The sequence below is a fragment of the Manduca sexta genome, chromosome 19, assembly GCF_014839805.1.
Source record: "Manduca sexta isolate Smith_Timp_Sample1 chromosome 19, JHU_Msex_v1.0, whole genome shotgun sequence".
NCBI lineage: Eukaryota > Metazoa > Arthropoda > Insecta > Lepidoptera > Sphingidae > Manduca > Manduca sexta.
The window spans coordinates 3,423,947-3,440,724 of NC_051133.1; the positions used below are offsets into that span (position 1 = coordinate 3,423,947).

General features: G+C 35.0%; 1 protein-coding gene across 2 annotated transcripts in view; it reads left to right on the forward strand.

Moving 5' to 3' along the window:
• The first annotated feature begins 696 nt into the window (after window positions 1-696).
• Window positions 697-16,778, forward strand: part of LOC115446182 (5'-3' exonuclease PLD3) — a 40,543-nt gene continuing 24,461 nt past the window's right edge. The window contains exons 1-8 of one of the 2 annotated variants that reach the window (XM_037440385.1): window positions 697-795; window positions 2,434-2,543; window positions 5,199-5,363; window positions 8,588-8,765; window positions 9,685-9,819; window positions 10,162-10,284; window positions 10,593-10,661; window positions 16,559-16,690. In XM_037440385.1, coding sequence (XP_037296282.1) covers window positions 2,509-2,543; window positions 5,199-5,363; window positions 8,588-8,765; window positions 9,685-9,819; window positions 10,162-10,284; window positions 10,593-10,661; window positions 16,559-16,690 — 837 coding nt within the window. In that variant the 5' untranslated portion in view covers window positions 697-795; window positions 2,434-2,508. Of the gene's footprint in view, window positions 796-1,453; window positions 1,690-2,433; window positions 2,544-5,198; window positions 5,364-8,587; window positions 8,766-9,684; window positions 9,820-10,161; window positions 10,285-10,592; window positions 10,662-16,558; window positions 16,691-16,778 lie in introns of those variants that run through there. The other variant, XM_030172748.2, reaches the window with a different exon arrangement.

The following is a 16,778-nucleotide window of genomic DNA, read 5'->3' on the forward strand; positions in this document are numbered from 1 at the left end:
CATTTTGCAATAAAAATACCATAACTATGACTCGATTGTCGTGATGGGTGAACGTTTAATTATATACCTACACGTTTGTACGGAACCCTCGGTGCGCGAGTCCGACTCGCACTTGGCCGGTTTTTTTTATTTTGAAACGTATGCACTAACTCAATGGACTAAATATCTTTTTACTTTTGAAGAAAATATGTTTGAATTTTTGATAAAAATTTACCATTACATTACCCATTTTATTTAAATCTTTCTTCTCTCCCTTTTCCAAGCCAGATAATTTAAAAATTGGCTCCTATTTTTGCGAGTCTCCAGGAAGTAATGTTGTACAAATATTTTTGAATATGTTCATTCGAAGTCAATTTACTAAAGTAATGAAGTAATAAAACCTGATATAAAAATCAAGTCACGCAGGATATTGTACTAGTCTAATAAAAATGTCGAAAAGCTTTTAATCTTATTACAACCGTGTAACAACACCGTTACTAAATCTATTGGCATTCGTTCAGGTCAAGTTCGGCAAAGGCTTTGTTGGTTTATAGCAAATTTGTTTGAAATTATAGCCTTAATGTCGTTCATATTTGAATTTTATACTGAAGTTACCATCAAAATGTTTCGTCACAGTGTAATTTTGTAACTTGCCGTGTCCACACGACAAAGCCGAAGTAAATTTTAAATGCGTTAAAATATTTGCTTGAACGCTCATTAAACTATTTGATTGTGGCGTGAGTGAAATTTTACGTCTTTAATGACTGTTTAACGGTGGAATCACACGCAAACGTAACATCGGTATTTGTCGCTAAGGTGAGAGATTGTGTCAATAGGTGGTAGTCATTAATGAGCTCTATCAAATTTATGTAAAATTATTCAAATAAGTAGGGACTTAATACAATGTGTTTCTTTTTAAATCTTTTTGAGAATAAATTTGTTTTGAATGACTTATTATGTATACACCAATAACGTGTACGTATTTTTGTAAAAGTCACGCCTTCCCTAGTATTTTATAGCTGTGCCCGAAGCTTTTGTGCCCTGAATAGTTTTACGGTTTGTAGTAACCTAGTATTTAAAATGCACATTCACAATGCGGCGTTTGTCGACGTCATTTGCTTTGCAGTAATATTTTTGCTACTAATGCGCCTGCACGACTTGTAAAGGAACTCCAGGACAAACAAAATGCAGTTTATAACGTGTTGCATTCGTGTTTGCATTTTAGAAAGTACATTCTGTGAACTCTGTAATTATTTGTTTGAGCATTTACTTTATTTGTTTCTGGAACGAGTACTTAAAACTAAATGGTTGGTACCAGTGTGTTAGTAAATAAGTGGAGTTTTTATATTCTTTCGATGAACGTGGTGGTGTATTTTATTAAACATTAGCATTTGTAGTTTGTGTATTGTGTAATTTCAATAGATCCATTAATTTTGATTTATAAGTGAGCACAACACTAAGAAAAAAAATATGAACAGTATTGTCACTTTTGACAACTGACCGTTGACGTACAATACTTTTGCTTTGCTGTCAAATATAAAATTTTGCTTAGCTTGGCGAACTACCAACAAAGAAAAGTGCTATGAAATATAAATAGATTTATTAAATTAAACCGGGTAACCTGTTTTATTATAGAAAATATAGTAGTCAAATAATAGGAAAATGGGTTTTTTGACGACTACTGCCAAAAAATTGTGTCAAAATATTAAGGTAAGTGGGTAAATTTTATACGAGGAAAATAAATATTAGAACAAATTTTGAAGAAAAATAATATAATTGTGCATAAAAAGTACATGACTTAATAATGTATATAATTCATAAAGCAACAATTAATTGCCATTCGACAATAATATTGCGTTTATTAATTTCGCGCCTTTTCAGTTTTGTGAACTTGATTATATTTAGTTAGGTTACAACTAGTTACTCCAACTGCTAAATGATATTTACGTACAGTATATTCGTTAATACAAGTCATTTAATACATACAAATTAATATTAACTTACCATAAGATAATTAATTTGTTTACTCCCTCAAATAAAAAAATAAAATGTAGAAAGGTATCTTCAAACATTTAGTTACATATTTTTATCTAGAAAGTTTTATTCATATGTTATAATCCACACAAACTCATCTTTTATCTGAAAGGGGTATGCAGGGGCATAACTGGTATTCTCATTTTCCAGCATTTGTATTCTGTCCCAAAAAGTGATAGAGGGCGAGCAACTATGCCACTGAAACTGATATGTAATATTTTTTTTTTATATAGGACATGGCATGTTTGTTTACCTTTCAATTTTACTCAGAAAAAATTTGTTAAAATCCTAAAACTGACATGGTTATATTTTTATTAATAGAATGAATCTGCAGAGTTAGTAATGCATGATAAATTCTGCAAATTAAAATGTATTTGTCTAATCTACAGTTTTAATGAGAATGTTTTGGTTTTGTTGCAGACTGTGCTAGAGTCAGGGAGTGTGGGGAACGCATCGTCGTCTGATGAAGAGCTCGAACAGTGGGAACAAATATTCATGATGAATGAAAATGGGAACAGTTACAATGATAAGTGAGTTTTACACTATTTTCTCTGTTTTACACATATTTATGTACTTTTTATTAATATATGTATCAAAACATATGTCATCAAAAATAAAACAGAAAAAGAATTTTCAAAATCATGCAATAATAAGTAAGTTATAAGGCTTTGAAATTTAGAGGAAGCGTTAGCTGACAATAACAGTAGTAGCGGACTGACTTCACGGGTCTTAAAGCTGCGTGCGTGAGAATAGGTAGCATGATAATCTCACCAGATCCTTACTTTTGCTCACACAATATTTGAAGTATGAATATCTTATTTATTTTTCAATCAATTTTGATGCTTATTTCACAGAATATTTTTTTTCTGTGTTATTTTCTGTTTCATAGAAAATAATATACAAAATCAAACATATGTATCTACCATATCCAATGTATCATGGCAAGTTGAGAGATGTTAAAAAGTATCACACAAAAACATTTCAAGCAATTGGTTTTAGCTACTAATGCAAATGGATCTTAAGATAAAGTAGAATAAATCAAATTTGAATAAAATACCTGTTATCAAACAAAGGAATGATAGTGTAATGTATGACAACATTTAATTATAACAACAACTGACATAAACATTGTAAATATAATATTGCATTTAGAGATCTAATTGACCAGTACTGTGTTTTTCTATAATAATTAATGTTGATAAGTATAGCTTAAGGAAAATGAATTAAAATTTATTTTTTTATCATTTATTCATAATAAGGTAACTCACTCCATAAATTGATTGGTGATGTAACACTTTGTTTTGATGAAGGCTCACATGTTCAAAACCTATGCTTCTGACTTATTAACCCGGCGAGCGTGAGGTAAAAAATGTAACAAGGAGTATGTGACGGGGTATGACATACCCCTTAAAAATTAGCTATAAAACTTGTTTCTGAAGAAGTATTATACTATTTATTTTTTTGTATAATAAGACAATACCATCATAACGCATTGGCAATAAAACAATCGCGCCATTTTAAAAAAAAATATTTTTTTACCTTGATGGAAATAAGTCACTTTGAATTTCAAACAAACACTTTCAGTCTCTTAAAAACTAAAAGGAACTAAAGTAAAACCAGGAATATGATAAAAAAAACTTAATCGTATGATAGAATATGACATAATTTTCTTTATAAACTAAAAAAAAATTACAAAAAATTTTAGGAACATCTTAGGAACTGGAGATAAAATCTGTGCAGTTTTTGCAAAAAAACGTTGCATGCTCCACACTAATAGCCTTTCATCAGCTTGTTCATGAGTAGTTTGTCTTATGATTCTTTTTGTTGGGACAATCTCTACATCTAATAAAATGACCAGGAACATTTTGAGTCGATGAAAGTGATTCGTTTATCTGGGAAGAAATTCTCTGACGTATATAAATCGGAATATATATTTTTTGTCATTTCACATCTTCAGGTGTTCGTAAACTAAAGCCAAGCCTAAGTTACGGATGAAATCGGTCCATTTAGTGTCTTTGCCCTGATTTTCACGAAACATAGGACCCCTGGGGGCCCGTGGCCCCTCTCAGGGGATCCGCAAGTAAAATAAAAATTAAAAGAAAAACTATAAAGTGCACGCTTTTGCACTCTTGTATATCTAAAAAATAAATATAGAAGTAAACTGCTAGTAAAAACAGATTTAAGAATCCAACTGAACAACATCAACCCAAACATTACGACTTTGGTCGCAAAAAAGGTCGCATAAGGTGGCATTAGCGGTCCGCACTAAATAAAAGTTTGCGAAACCCTGTTCTAGTAAGTACATCTTCTATCATGGACCGAAGTTGTTTTTTTTTATTTTCAACATCCATTTTCTATTAAAATCTACAATTAAACAAAGAAAATAAGTTAAAATAGCAGAAAAAGCAATGTTAGTTTTTGTCACACCAGCTATGTGGCGGGGTATCACGTACCCGAACTCAGTTTGCAAGCGTGTAACTCGAATGCAGGTTGCCGCGACACTGTGATCACGCCACTATTACCTTCCGCAACCCTGTAACTCCAGCTACTCAAAGAGACTATAAGTTTGAAAGTCAGGCACAAAAAATATACGCCAGTAATTAACATGGGGGGTATGATATACCCCGCCACACGCTCGCCGGGTTAAAGTTATGTGTATTCTTTTTTAATGGCTCGCTTTAAGGACGAAGCGAAACAGTGCAAGAAACCCTATACGAAAACCTATATCTAAGAATCCATAAAAAAAATCAACTCTGCCAACCCGTTCTATGCCAGTGCAGTGGACTAAAGCCTAAAACTGAGTAAATAAGACCCGTTTCTGGCAGTAGAACAGTAAATATACAGGGCTGGTATATTATTAAACAAAGCAGATGATATTACTTATCTCATAAGATTTTTTGCTGGTGATAGGATCAATGTTATATCTGCCCAGATAGTGGCCACAGGGGTTTGCACAAGGTGTTTAAACGGCCCACGTAAGTATGTCGCGTTCCGGGATCAGCCTGTGCTTATTCGGTTGCATCAGGCCGGCATAATTGTGTCAACTACCGTGGGGTAATCATCTGTCGTCAGTCGACATTCTATTGGACCCCACTCCACTATCATCATCATCAACACGTGCAGTGGGGTCACATCGCCATGCACATATGTATAAAAAAAAAAACTAAATACCTGTTTCCTTGCAGAAGAAAGAAAAAAAGTATATGGTGTCGGCCGTCTTGCATCCCGGTCTCGATCGTGATAGTGCTGATAGTGCTGGTGGTGCTGGTGCCGCTGCTGGACCAGCCTAACGTGACCCACGCCAACGCCACGAGCAGTCCCGTAGCATTGCATTGCTCAGACGAGTGTAGGTGAGTGTCATTTACTTTTATAATTATTTATATGGTAATTAATGAAAGAAAGAAAAGAAACAACAAACACAAGTTACATAAATATACCAAACAAACAAGCGAAACAGACAAAAAAAAACTTAAAACTATGTGTTTCACAAAAAAGGCACCAACTCAGCAATATGCTGACAGTGAAGCCAGCTCTGATCTTCCGTTGGGCCGTTTGGCTGTTTGTTGGAAATGACGAATAATGAAGATTTCTTTGTATACTAGGTCGGTACTGGAGGGAGGGCAAGTTGGGTTGCCTGGAGCGCTGGGTGCTAGAAGGGGTTACCAGCGATCCAATAGTCCAATGGTCAAATAAATTATAAATTTATTAAAATTTTTAGTATGTCACATTCCAAACTTAGTAATATAAGAAAAGTTTTATAACAAAAAGCATTTCAAACATAGGCAATTATTCTACTTACAAAGTTGACAAAGAATGAAAGTTTTTAAATTAAAATCTAGAATAAAATAAACTTTAGTAGACAAAATACAATGTACAATTTACCATGTCAAATTAGTGACAAAAAATTAATTTTATTACTATTTTTGCCCTTGACTTACTAATAAAATTATAATCAATACTTCACTTTACAAATGGTACAAAATAGGTATGCTCTACGGAAAGTAAATTAAGAAAAAGAGTAGGTACAATGAAGTTGGACTACCCAAAACAAACAAGAAAAAATGATTTCATCCAGTTAACATTCAATTTCAAACTCTAATCCTTAGTACATAGAGTCTATATCCCCTTACTCTGGTGTTGTCAGCTTGGGTTGATCAATCAAAATTTAATTACTATTCTTTTGCTGGTAACTTGCTAGAATGACTGGTAAAGTTGTAATTGATGGTTCATAAAAACTACAAACATCGTAATGATGCGTAGACACGAATGGTGGAGCAGTAGTCGAAGTATATTATTGAATGGTAAATAATAGAGGAGTTACTGTGGAAAGTACAGTAGGCTTTCGGAAAAAGTTCCTGATAGTGGTAATTTCGAAACGTCAAGTTCGGAGTTTGATTCTCTCGCACACACGCACAGGCACACGCTCACGCAAACGCGTACGCACGCGTACACTTTAACTAGAACTCACACAGGCATACACTCACTCACTCACTCAAGCCTTTTATTCCCGGAGGGGTAGGCATGCGCAACTGATGCAACCACTCTCCACCATGCATATTCTGTCCCATGATGTGATGGGATATGAGCCTATCGCCATACGCATCGACCGTGCACAAATTAAAGACTCCGGCCTGATACTGAGTAGAAAAATTTTAAATCACTGCCCGACCCAGACTACACTGCCCGAGATCTCAGCACTGTAGTCGTACCAGAGGTACGGGGGCAGTCATTTGTATGTCGAAGATAATGTGTCTATTTTGTTATTTTGGGCGACTGCACAATAAAATGATCATGTTCAAATTTTTTTTTTTTTTTTTTCTTAAAAATCATTGTGTATTCTTTGTGAATTTATCGTTCGCTTTAACGGTGAAGGAAAACATCGTGAGGAAACCTGCACATCTGAGAAGTTCTCTATAGAAATTTCGAAGGTGTGTGAAGTCTATCAATCCGCACTAGGCCAGCGTGGTGGACTAAGGCCTAATCCCTCTCAGTAGTAGAGGAGGCCCGTGCTCAGCAGTGGGCGAGTATATAATACAGGGCTGATATTATTATATATATTTATATTGTTCAAATATTACGTTAATATTTGACTTTGTTAACGTACGACTGCCTCGGTGGCGTAGTTGTAATTGTACACGGTGCGAGTACAACTGCCACGCTGAGGTCCTGGGTTCGAATCCCGGGTCAAGCCTACATAATTGCGACTGGGTTTTTCCATCTTAAAAAAATACTCAGTCACAGCTCGGAGTCAGGAAGTTGGTAGTATGCGTGCCTCGGAAACCACGTTAAGCCATTGGTCCTGCGCCTGATCTCTCTCCGGTTATGTCGGATTACCGTCTCACCGGACAAGGAAAGTGAAGAAACAGAGAGTGCACCTGTGTATTGCGTACACACTTGTGCACTATAATTTGTTCTGTGTACTTGACTGATCTCCGTTGAGATTGACCACCGTAGCCGAAATTCGGTGAGGAAAGAATCAACCAATCATTACGTTAATTACATATATTTTTCCACAAATTTATTACAATTTAACTTGAATGTAATTTCCTTTTAGTCTAAGAGCATTGGTTTGTTATATCCTTACAAAAAATTGCTTATATTGTTACAATATTTCCGCGAAAGTTCGCGACGTTCGGCCAAGTGGGGCTGAACAGAGGTCAACGTGCTATGACAGATAAAAACATAGTTTTTGGAGCGCGCCCAAATATGATTGATGAGGGGTAAAGAACTAGCCGTGAACGAAACTGTATCTACATGGTCTAGAAAAACTGATCTGATGGATTTTGTAACATTTTTTCCTGCGGTTCAACGTTCTTTACGTTAGTGATGTGCCAACTCGGGATAAACACAACTCGAGCTAACTCGAGTTGAAATTCACGTAATTCGAGTTAACTGGGTAAAATAAAACTGAGTAATGATTTGTTTTGGGTTATTTTTACAAATGCAATGACCCACCAGGTGAACTTAAATAAAAAAGGAATTTATTTATTCATCATGTGTTTATGTTTTATGTATTTAAGATTAAATCTTCGTAACATAAATAAAGTAAGTATTTAAACTCGAGTTAAAGAGAATTCAACTCGAGTTGACTCGATCTAAACCCAACTCGAGTTAGTAACTCGAGTTGACACATCTCTACTTTACGTGGTATATCCTTCGTCGTGTATGTACCGCTGGTTAGATAAGTTTTCTTTTAACTTGACAGAAAATACATCGGATAATTTACGTTCCGTCGAGCCTATTTGCCTCACTTAGAATTCATATTAACTATTATATAATCCATATTATGTCGCCACGAGCTTTTATATGAGGTATATAATTAATTATTGATCTATTTATATTGAAATTGCCTTTATTTTAACCTACACTTTTAACGTAGTACTTCTCTAAAATAGCATTTATTAATATCGTCTAAGTTTAAATATTGTTAATAATATGAAATATTCAAGTGTGATAATTTGGTTTAAAAGGGGGTCTAAAATGACCCATTCAATGGACACTTAGATTTATAAAGGATACTTTTGACCCACTGGTTTGAAATATGGAATGTGTTAATTATATTTTTTTGTTACAGGTTATCTTTAGTGGAAACAATACCAGAGGGTCATATGTACCCTCCGAACGTAACGCATTTGCCCACTAAAAACGTGTGGTTAGATTTGATAGATGAAGCTCAAACTTCTATAGAAATAGCGTCTTTTTACTGGTCACTTAGGTTAAATGAAGAATATCCTTATAATTCCTCTATAGAGGTTAGTATAATTATTTTTTATAATAAACTATGTTCCTTATTACGTTTTATATTTAGCAATGCAATTATACGTTCCGTTCTATGGCATAGGGTTTTTTGTTTTTTATGTAGAATAATGTTTTCTATGCAAGATGCTATCTGGTCACGAAGCTCTGTCGTCAGGTTTAAGCGTTTATAAACATTGTAGCCGAACATAGTATTATTATAGGTAATTAGGTATTTTATGGTTTCGAATATAACTAGTGTGATATCAACTTGAATACTGTAATTTGAAATTCGGTCTGTTGCTGTCAGTTTCTGACGGTTGGTATCAACCGTTATTATAGTATGATAATATATAACATTGTGAAATAAAATATAATGCACTGATTTAACTCGATTTGATAATCAAATACCTTATGAAATTTTGTATTTAAAGCAAAGTCATAGACTTGAAATATCCTTTAAAGGACTCGAGTAATGAAGACTGGCAGTTTTAGATAGTGGAATATTTGCTTTTATGTTTCTGAAAGGGTCACTTTGATCCGTCTCCGAGTTAAGTGTTATAATAAAGGTTATATGTGCAAGTTTTAGTTTTTATAGTATGAAACTTTGGGTCTCGAAGGAATTACGCAGCCAATTTCAAAGAAAACTACATCCGATGTATTTATCGTAGCGTTTTTTCGGTGCTATCGTTACCACGCCGGTATCTTTTGTCGTTGATTAATGTTTCATATTATTCAAGGTTAAGTTAACAAAGGTGCTTTTAAGGGAAGCGTTGCTAAAGGTTATGTAGTTTTTCATGTTTTTATTAGAGTATTGGCGAAGTAAATCGTTGTATTTACGCAAAAGTATTCTAATAATGTGGAACGCTGTTTATTTTGAACGAACGAAGTTACCTAAAATGTACTGTTGGTTGAATGTATTTTTATTGTTTTTAGGGTGAACAAGTGTTCCAAGCGTTATACGCTGCTGGGTCAAAAAGGAATATAAATTTGAAAATTGCTCAAAATTGGCCCACAAAGGCATATCCTAATATTGATACGGAATATTTAGTTAAGAAGAAAGCGGCACAGGTAATGTAATTTATTTAAATAATTTCTATCGAATATTAATGTATTAATTTACTGATTTTAAACTATTTTTACAAACATCAATAATATACATTTTATAATATTTATTTATTTATTTAATGGTTACACCATCGGTTTACCACTATAACTACAACTAATACAATGAATTTTTTATACTAGGTGATAAATCTTTAGAGGTGTATACATTATTTATGTAATTTTAAATAATATGCCTAAAGTTCTTTATTCAAATACGAGCAACAATTATTTTAATTCAAAAACTTATTTATATCCCTCTATACCATTGGATACATAACTTTATTCAAATGAGTGATTGTGATGCAGGTGAGGAGTCTCAACTTTTCCAAACTGCTCGGCGGAGGCGTTTTGCACACTAAGTTTTGGATTGTGGACAGAACACATTTTTACATCGGCAGCGCTAATATGGACTGGAGAGCTTTGACTCAGGTGAAATAGCATCTCTATTGTTAAGATAGGGCGTTATTTGGTTTTTATTGATTAAATTTAGTATAACAATGATCGTACTATACAATTAGAAATGAAATGTGCATGGGTCAAATATGACCCGGTAGATATTTTTTTTATCGTGTCATAAATAATTAAAATGTCCATGGGTCAAATATGACCCGGTAGATATTTTTTTATGTGTGTCATAAATAATTAGTTATCTAATCTACCTAAACGTTATTAGTAACTTTTAGACCAAAAAAGGTGATTTTTTTTTATTTTAAATATTTTTTTTTTTTTGTACATAGGTGAAGGAACTGGGTATTGTCGCATACAACTGTACGTGTCTGGCCGCAGACCTCAGCAAAGTGTTCGATGTAAGTGCTTTAGTTTTTTCTATTCAAATAAAAATGCAGTACAAGTATTTTTAATATAAAACGAGTATGGCTGTGAGCTGATGCGAATTTATTTTGGCTTGGGTAGCGATATGTTTCTTTGAAATAAATAATATGTTGTACTTCTTAAAAAAAGATAAATATGTTTAGGCTCCTAAAATAGGCATATAATAGAAAAATACTTCGTCAGCTTTGTCTATATCGCTGTTTAGAAGTTTGTCAATGAATGGGTTTGAAGGAAATTTGCTTTAACTAACAAGTTCGTATTTGTATATTATAGAGCATTGATCCCAATAATTGATTCTTCTTGATAAAGATTAAGTAAAGTAAGAGAGTAAGACAGTATTTTGAATTGTTTTTCATATAGATTAATACAAAGAAAAAAATTAACCTTGGTAATCGTATATTTATAGGGAATAAATGCAGAATTATTTCTCTCGTTATGTTACCTTTTGGCACTTGTATGTTCAATGTATGATTTGATGCTATCTAATATGTATCAATTTCTTTTCGAATGAAAATAACCTTTTGTATTATATTGATACTTTCATTGTAAATCACTTACCGTGAACAACTCATGATATCAGTTGGTTATTAGACTGGAAGAATCCTCATTTCATACGTTCCACTATTTGTATAATATAACTACACTTTTATAGCCTGAATCTTACTAAAATACACAAGTACATTGGTAAATAATTACTATGAAAGAATGTCGGTCCCGCAATACATTAAACTTAATAAACAGATTAGCCATTACTGCTCCGCTCCTATTGGTCATAGCGTGATGATATATAACTTTGAGCACTCCACAAACAAAGGACTATTCAACACAAAAATATTTTTTCAGTTCGAATCGGTATTTCCTGAAATTAGCCATTACTGCTCCGCTCCTATTGAATATAGCGTGATGATATATAGCCTATAGCTCTCCACGAACAAAGGGCTATCCAACGCAAAAATAATTTTTCAGTTTGGACCGGTAGTTCCTGAGATTAGCCATTACTGCTCCGCTCCTATTGGTCATAGCGTGATGATATATAGCTTATAGCGGTCCACAAATAAAGGGTCCACAAAAGGGCTATCCAACACAAAACGAAATTTTCAGTTGAAACCGGTAGTTCCTGAGATTAGCCATTACTGCTCCGCTCCTATTCGGTATAGCGTGATGATATATAGCCTATAGCACTCCACGAATAAAGGGCTATCCAACGCAAAAAGAATTTTTCAGTTTGGACCGGTAGTTCCTGAGATTAGCCATTACTGCCCCGCTCCTATTGGGTATAGCGTGATGATATATAGCCTATAGCACTCCACGAACAAAGGGCTATCCAACGCAAAAAGAATTTTTCAGTTTGGACCGGTAGTTCCTGAGATTAGCCATTACTGCCCCGCTCCTATTGGTCATAGCGTGATGATATATAGCCTATAGCACTCCACGAACAAAGGGCTATCCAACGCAAAAAGAATTTTTCAGTTCGGACCGGTAGTTCCTGAGATTAGCGCGTTCAAACAAACAAACAAACAAACAAACAAACAAACAAACAAACAAACAAACTCTTCAGCTTTATATAATAGTATAGATTTGGTGCTTGCGTCCTTTTAGAATATAGCAAAGTTCAAGGTAAAAACCATGACTGAAAATATCTGAATATTGGAGAAAAAAAAAATTTCAATTCTAGATATAGTTTCATAAAATATAAACATTTGAGTAGGTATGTTGTAAAAATGAAATGTTGTCAATACCACAATATTGAATCCCGGGACTCAAATCGGCACCTTCTCTTTCACAATATCTTCTGTGCTCCAAACTCGGTCATAATTAATTAAGTAAAACCTTCATATTAACCATTAATTATTATAGAAATATAAAAGCATACACATATTTAAATATCATTTGCATGCTTCAAATATTCTGTTCTAATAATGGCAAGGGAATGCGCTTAATTAGCTTAAACAAAGCATTGTTTGAGTTTAAACTTGACGTGATAATATAACACGGGTTATTCGTATAACAATTTTAAATAGTCTAATTATACGCTGTAATTTTAAGTTGAAGCAATTTCGTTTTATTGTTCACCGGGTCATTTATGGAACGCTTTCATTTTATACTCTATAGGGCCATGAAGTTAAAATATTGGCTGGATTTCACATACTTGCCGTTTTTTATGTAAAATTTTCTGGTCTGCAGGTTTCTTTATTAAGTATTCATTTATTTTTGAATGAATAAAAAATTTCATAAGCTGTTCACTCTGAATATCGCGCGTCATATCAATACAGTTTATTATATAAAGCTGAAGACTTCGTTTTTTTAAACGATTTAATCTCGAGAACTACTAAACTAATTTTGATTTTCTTTACTAATGGGAAGCTACATTACTCCAGAGTGCTATAGGCCACTTTTTATCACGGAAAAAGTTTTTCAAGCGGGCGGAGTCGCAGACAATATCTAGTGTTTGATATCAAGCCGATATATACGTCTGCAACGTTGCTAACATGTTACGATACAATTGTTGACTACCTTGCTTTATAGAAAGCATACATACAGTATATATTTGTGAAATTGAATACGTGATAATTGGCACGCGGCGTCCTTGCGTCCGCTATTTTTAGTGTTAATGCATTCGTGTAATAACAACCCCGTCCGTGTAAACAGCGATACATAACCTACCCTATAACGTGGGAATATGAAAATAAACAATGTCCGCATTATTCCAAAATTAAGTCTAACTATAGTACCGAGTTTAATAACAGATTTAAACTATGGACTAAAAAAATTATTACCAAACTAAGTTTATGGCGTGACTGAGGATTGTCTATGGTACTAAAGTTAATCTGACCGTGTTTAATTACCGTGCATTAGAGAAATTCTCCGTGACGTAGCGTGCGTTTTTCCACCTAGAGACGGCCTAAAATTACTGTGCGCAGGCGCCGGATGAGAGTAAAGAAATGATTAACCAATTCGGTAATGCAGTGCCCAGTGGCGGCCTTAGCCGACGCGAGGCTGCTGGGAAAAAGAACGGACACACGATTTCAACTTTTTCATAGATAAAATGCTTTGTTGGTTCAGAGAGTAGAAACCTAAAATATTCTGCAGTTTACTCACGGCGCGAAAACTTCCTGTAAGCTTGAGGCTCCGGATGGTTGCAACGCCCTCCCCTACTTTGTCTAAGGGCGCCACTAAGTTACTTCTTTTACATAAAAATATGTGAAGCATGCTCTTGATTTTATAGGCTGTGAGAGTTTTCTATTCTGAAGTTATTTCCTTCCCTTCGATATCTATTTCTTGATTATGACCAGCCATATTCTTCTGTTAATTTGAATTTAAGGTGTTGATGGGCAGCAGTGGCGAATAGTGTAATTACTACAAAAGGTAGCCCGAGGCAAAAAATATTGCCTTAGTATACATATCGCGGCTAATTTAACAGAAAAACAAAAACTAAGACAAACGTAAATGAACCTAAAAGGGAAGCCGGTAGGAATCGGGTTGTATGGACGCTCCGCCACTGAATTGGGCAAAGGGGATGTAAGTAAACGTCTACGACGACCTTTTACAAACGAAAATTGTAATAACAAAACCAGTTATTTACTTTACCGGTAGACTTAAAATTCATCATTGTATCGAATTCCGTATAAGAATCACAAAACTTCCAATATCCCTTGACGTAAACTCGCACAACTGAAAGTTACAATCGAGTAATTGTCAAAGTTCCCCCTTTGTGCCGACGTCTGACGCGGCATTGTACTTCGAAAGAGAACTTCGTCACTTTGTATAGAATAGATAAACGGTGTGTTTAGCCTTTAATTACATCGAACGTTGGTGGTTTGGGTAATGGGTATTAATAGGTTTGTTCTGTTAAAGGTCGACTGCCTCAGTGGTAGTTGTGATTATACACAGTACGAGTACGACTACCGCGCTGAGGTTCTGGGTTCGAATCCCGGGCCAAAATAATTGTGATTGGGTTTTTCCATCTTAAAAAATTACGTTCAGTTCGGGAGTCGGGAAGTTGGTGGTGTGATACCCCCGTGCCTCGGCAAGCACGTTAAGCCGTTCGGCCTGCGCCTGATCTCTCTCTGGTCTTGTCGGATTGTCGTCTCACTGGACTATGAGAGTGAAGGAACAGTGAGTTCGCCTGTGTATTGCGCACACACTTGTGCACTATAATATATCCTGCGTACTTGGCTGATCTCCGTTGAGATTGGCCGCCATGGCCGAAATTCGGCTAGGACAGAATCAATCACTGTTAAAGGTGTTATAAGAATTATGAACGTTACGTTCATAATTCTTATAAGATTTAATATAACTATTGGCGTTTACATTGTCAATGGCCAAAGTTTGGACCAGATTTTGAAATGACCGATTCCCCCGACGGATCCAATATTATTGCAGTGTGTATGTTGAAGAATATTATAGTTTTAAAAGGTTTTTTTTTATATTAGAGTTGATAACGCATATTAATCAGGGTTGCCAGAAATCTGTTTATAAATATAGTTTTTTGACAGCCTGTTAACAACAATAAAATATGATATGAGTTAAAATAAAATTACCTTAATTTGTCCTTTGGTTTAACCTTTTGCTTATAGTCTTCCTAATAGTTCCCTAAACTATAGAAACAAATATATGAACTTTTATCCCAAAACTGCCATCACGTATAAAGTTAGTTGATCCTAATTGAAGATACACGGTTAGTCCCTTAGGCGATAATAAGGTCCGTAAGGATACGTGAATTATTGAACGCAGAAGCGCTTCAGATGTAGCAACTGACTAGACGTGTGAATGATTCAAGCGATTTAAATATTAATTTCCATCGCAGTGATAGAGAACATGTTATGATTGAGTCGGTGTTTATAATATGAAAAACTAGATTATGCTCGTGGATTCGTCTGTGTGAATGACCTTCGCTGGAATAAAAACTCTATGTATTTTCCGAGGTAAAATCTATTTTTCAGCCTGTATGTTAATCCAGAACGTGGTCTATTTATGTGCCGAATTCCATTCAAATGCATTCAACGATGTATTTCTATGGTTATAAATCATCGCGAGCTTCCAAAAAGCAGTCATAATTGTGTCGACTGGCGACGGATTGTCATCTATCGTCAGTCGACATTTATCTGGACCCCATTCCATGTACCACACTTTATTGTGCACATGTAAAAAATTTGCAATTGAAATATTCTTAGGTGGTTGTACCATAACTAATCTTACTAATATTATAAATGAGTAAGTTTGCGAAAATGTTTAGATGTTTGTAAATAGTATAGGCAGAAATAGCTGAACGGATTTGGATAAAATTTGGCACACGAATCGTATCATGGATTAACACATAGGCTTTTTATCCCGTTAATCTGCTCTTACGGGAAACTATTGGAATTTTTAAACAGATTCTACAAATAGATAGCGCTGGCGTTTTACAGGAGGCACAGTTACAGTTTTTTTAAGGAGTTTTATAACGGCTTTCGTGTGGGTGAAGCCGCGAGCCTCACTTAGTTTTTTTTCCTAACGATTCGATTTATATTGATTTAATTAGGCCTTAAATATTATTTACCATTGTGTTTCGCATAGGGTGAGGGGGGGGGACAAGGCTAGTTCCCCCTAATGATTCGACTTATATTGATTTAACCCATTCAGCATCGGAATGTTTGCCGGCAAACATGACAGTTACATGACATTACGCGTGTCACGGAAAAATAACCTTATTATGTAGTATATAATAAGGTAATATTCCCGTGACACACGTAATATCATGTAGCTGTCATGTTTGCCGGCAAACGTTCCGCTGGTAAATGGGTTAATTATGCTCTAAATATTATTTAACATTGTGTTTCGCATAGGGTGAGGGAGTAGCATCACCTAGAATATAACGCCAAACTGTCCCTAGGTTTACTGGAGTATGGGCGCGCCGGACGCGGCGGTGCCGGACGCGTGGCCGGCGGAGCTCCACACCGACATCAACATGAGGCACCCGATCAACATCTCCGACGCTAATCACAGCTACGGCGCGTTTATTACTGTGAGTATTACTATGGTGGTTAATGGTCCTTATAACCAGATTCCTACCGGCTTCACTTTATACATAGACAATCGAAAGACTAACCCCC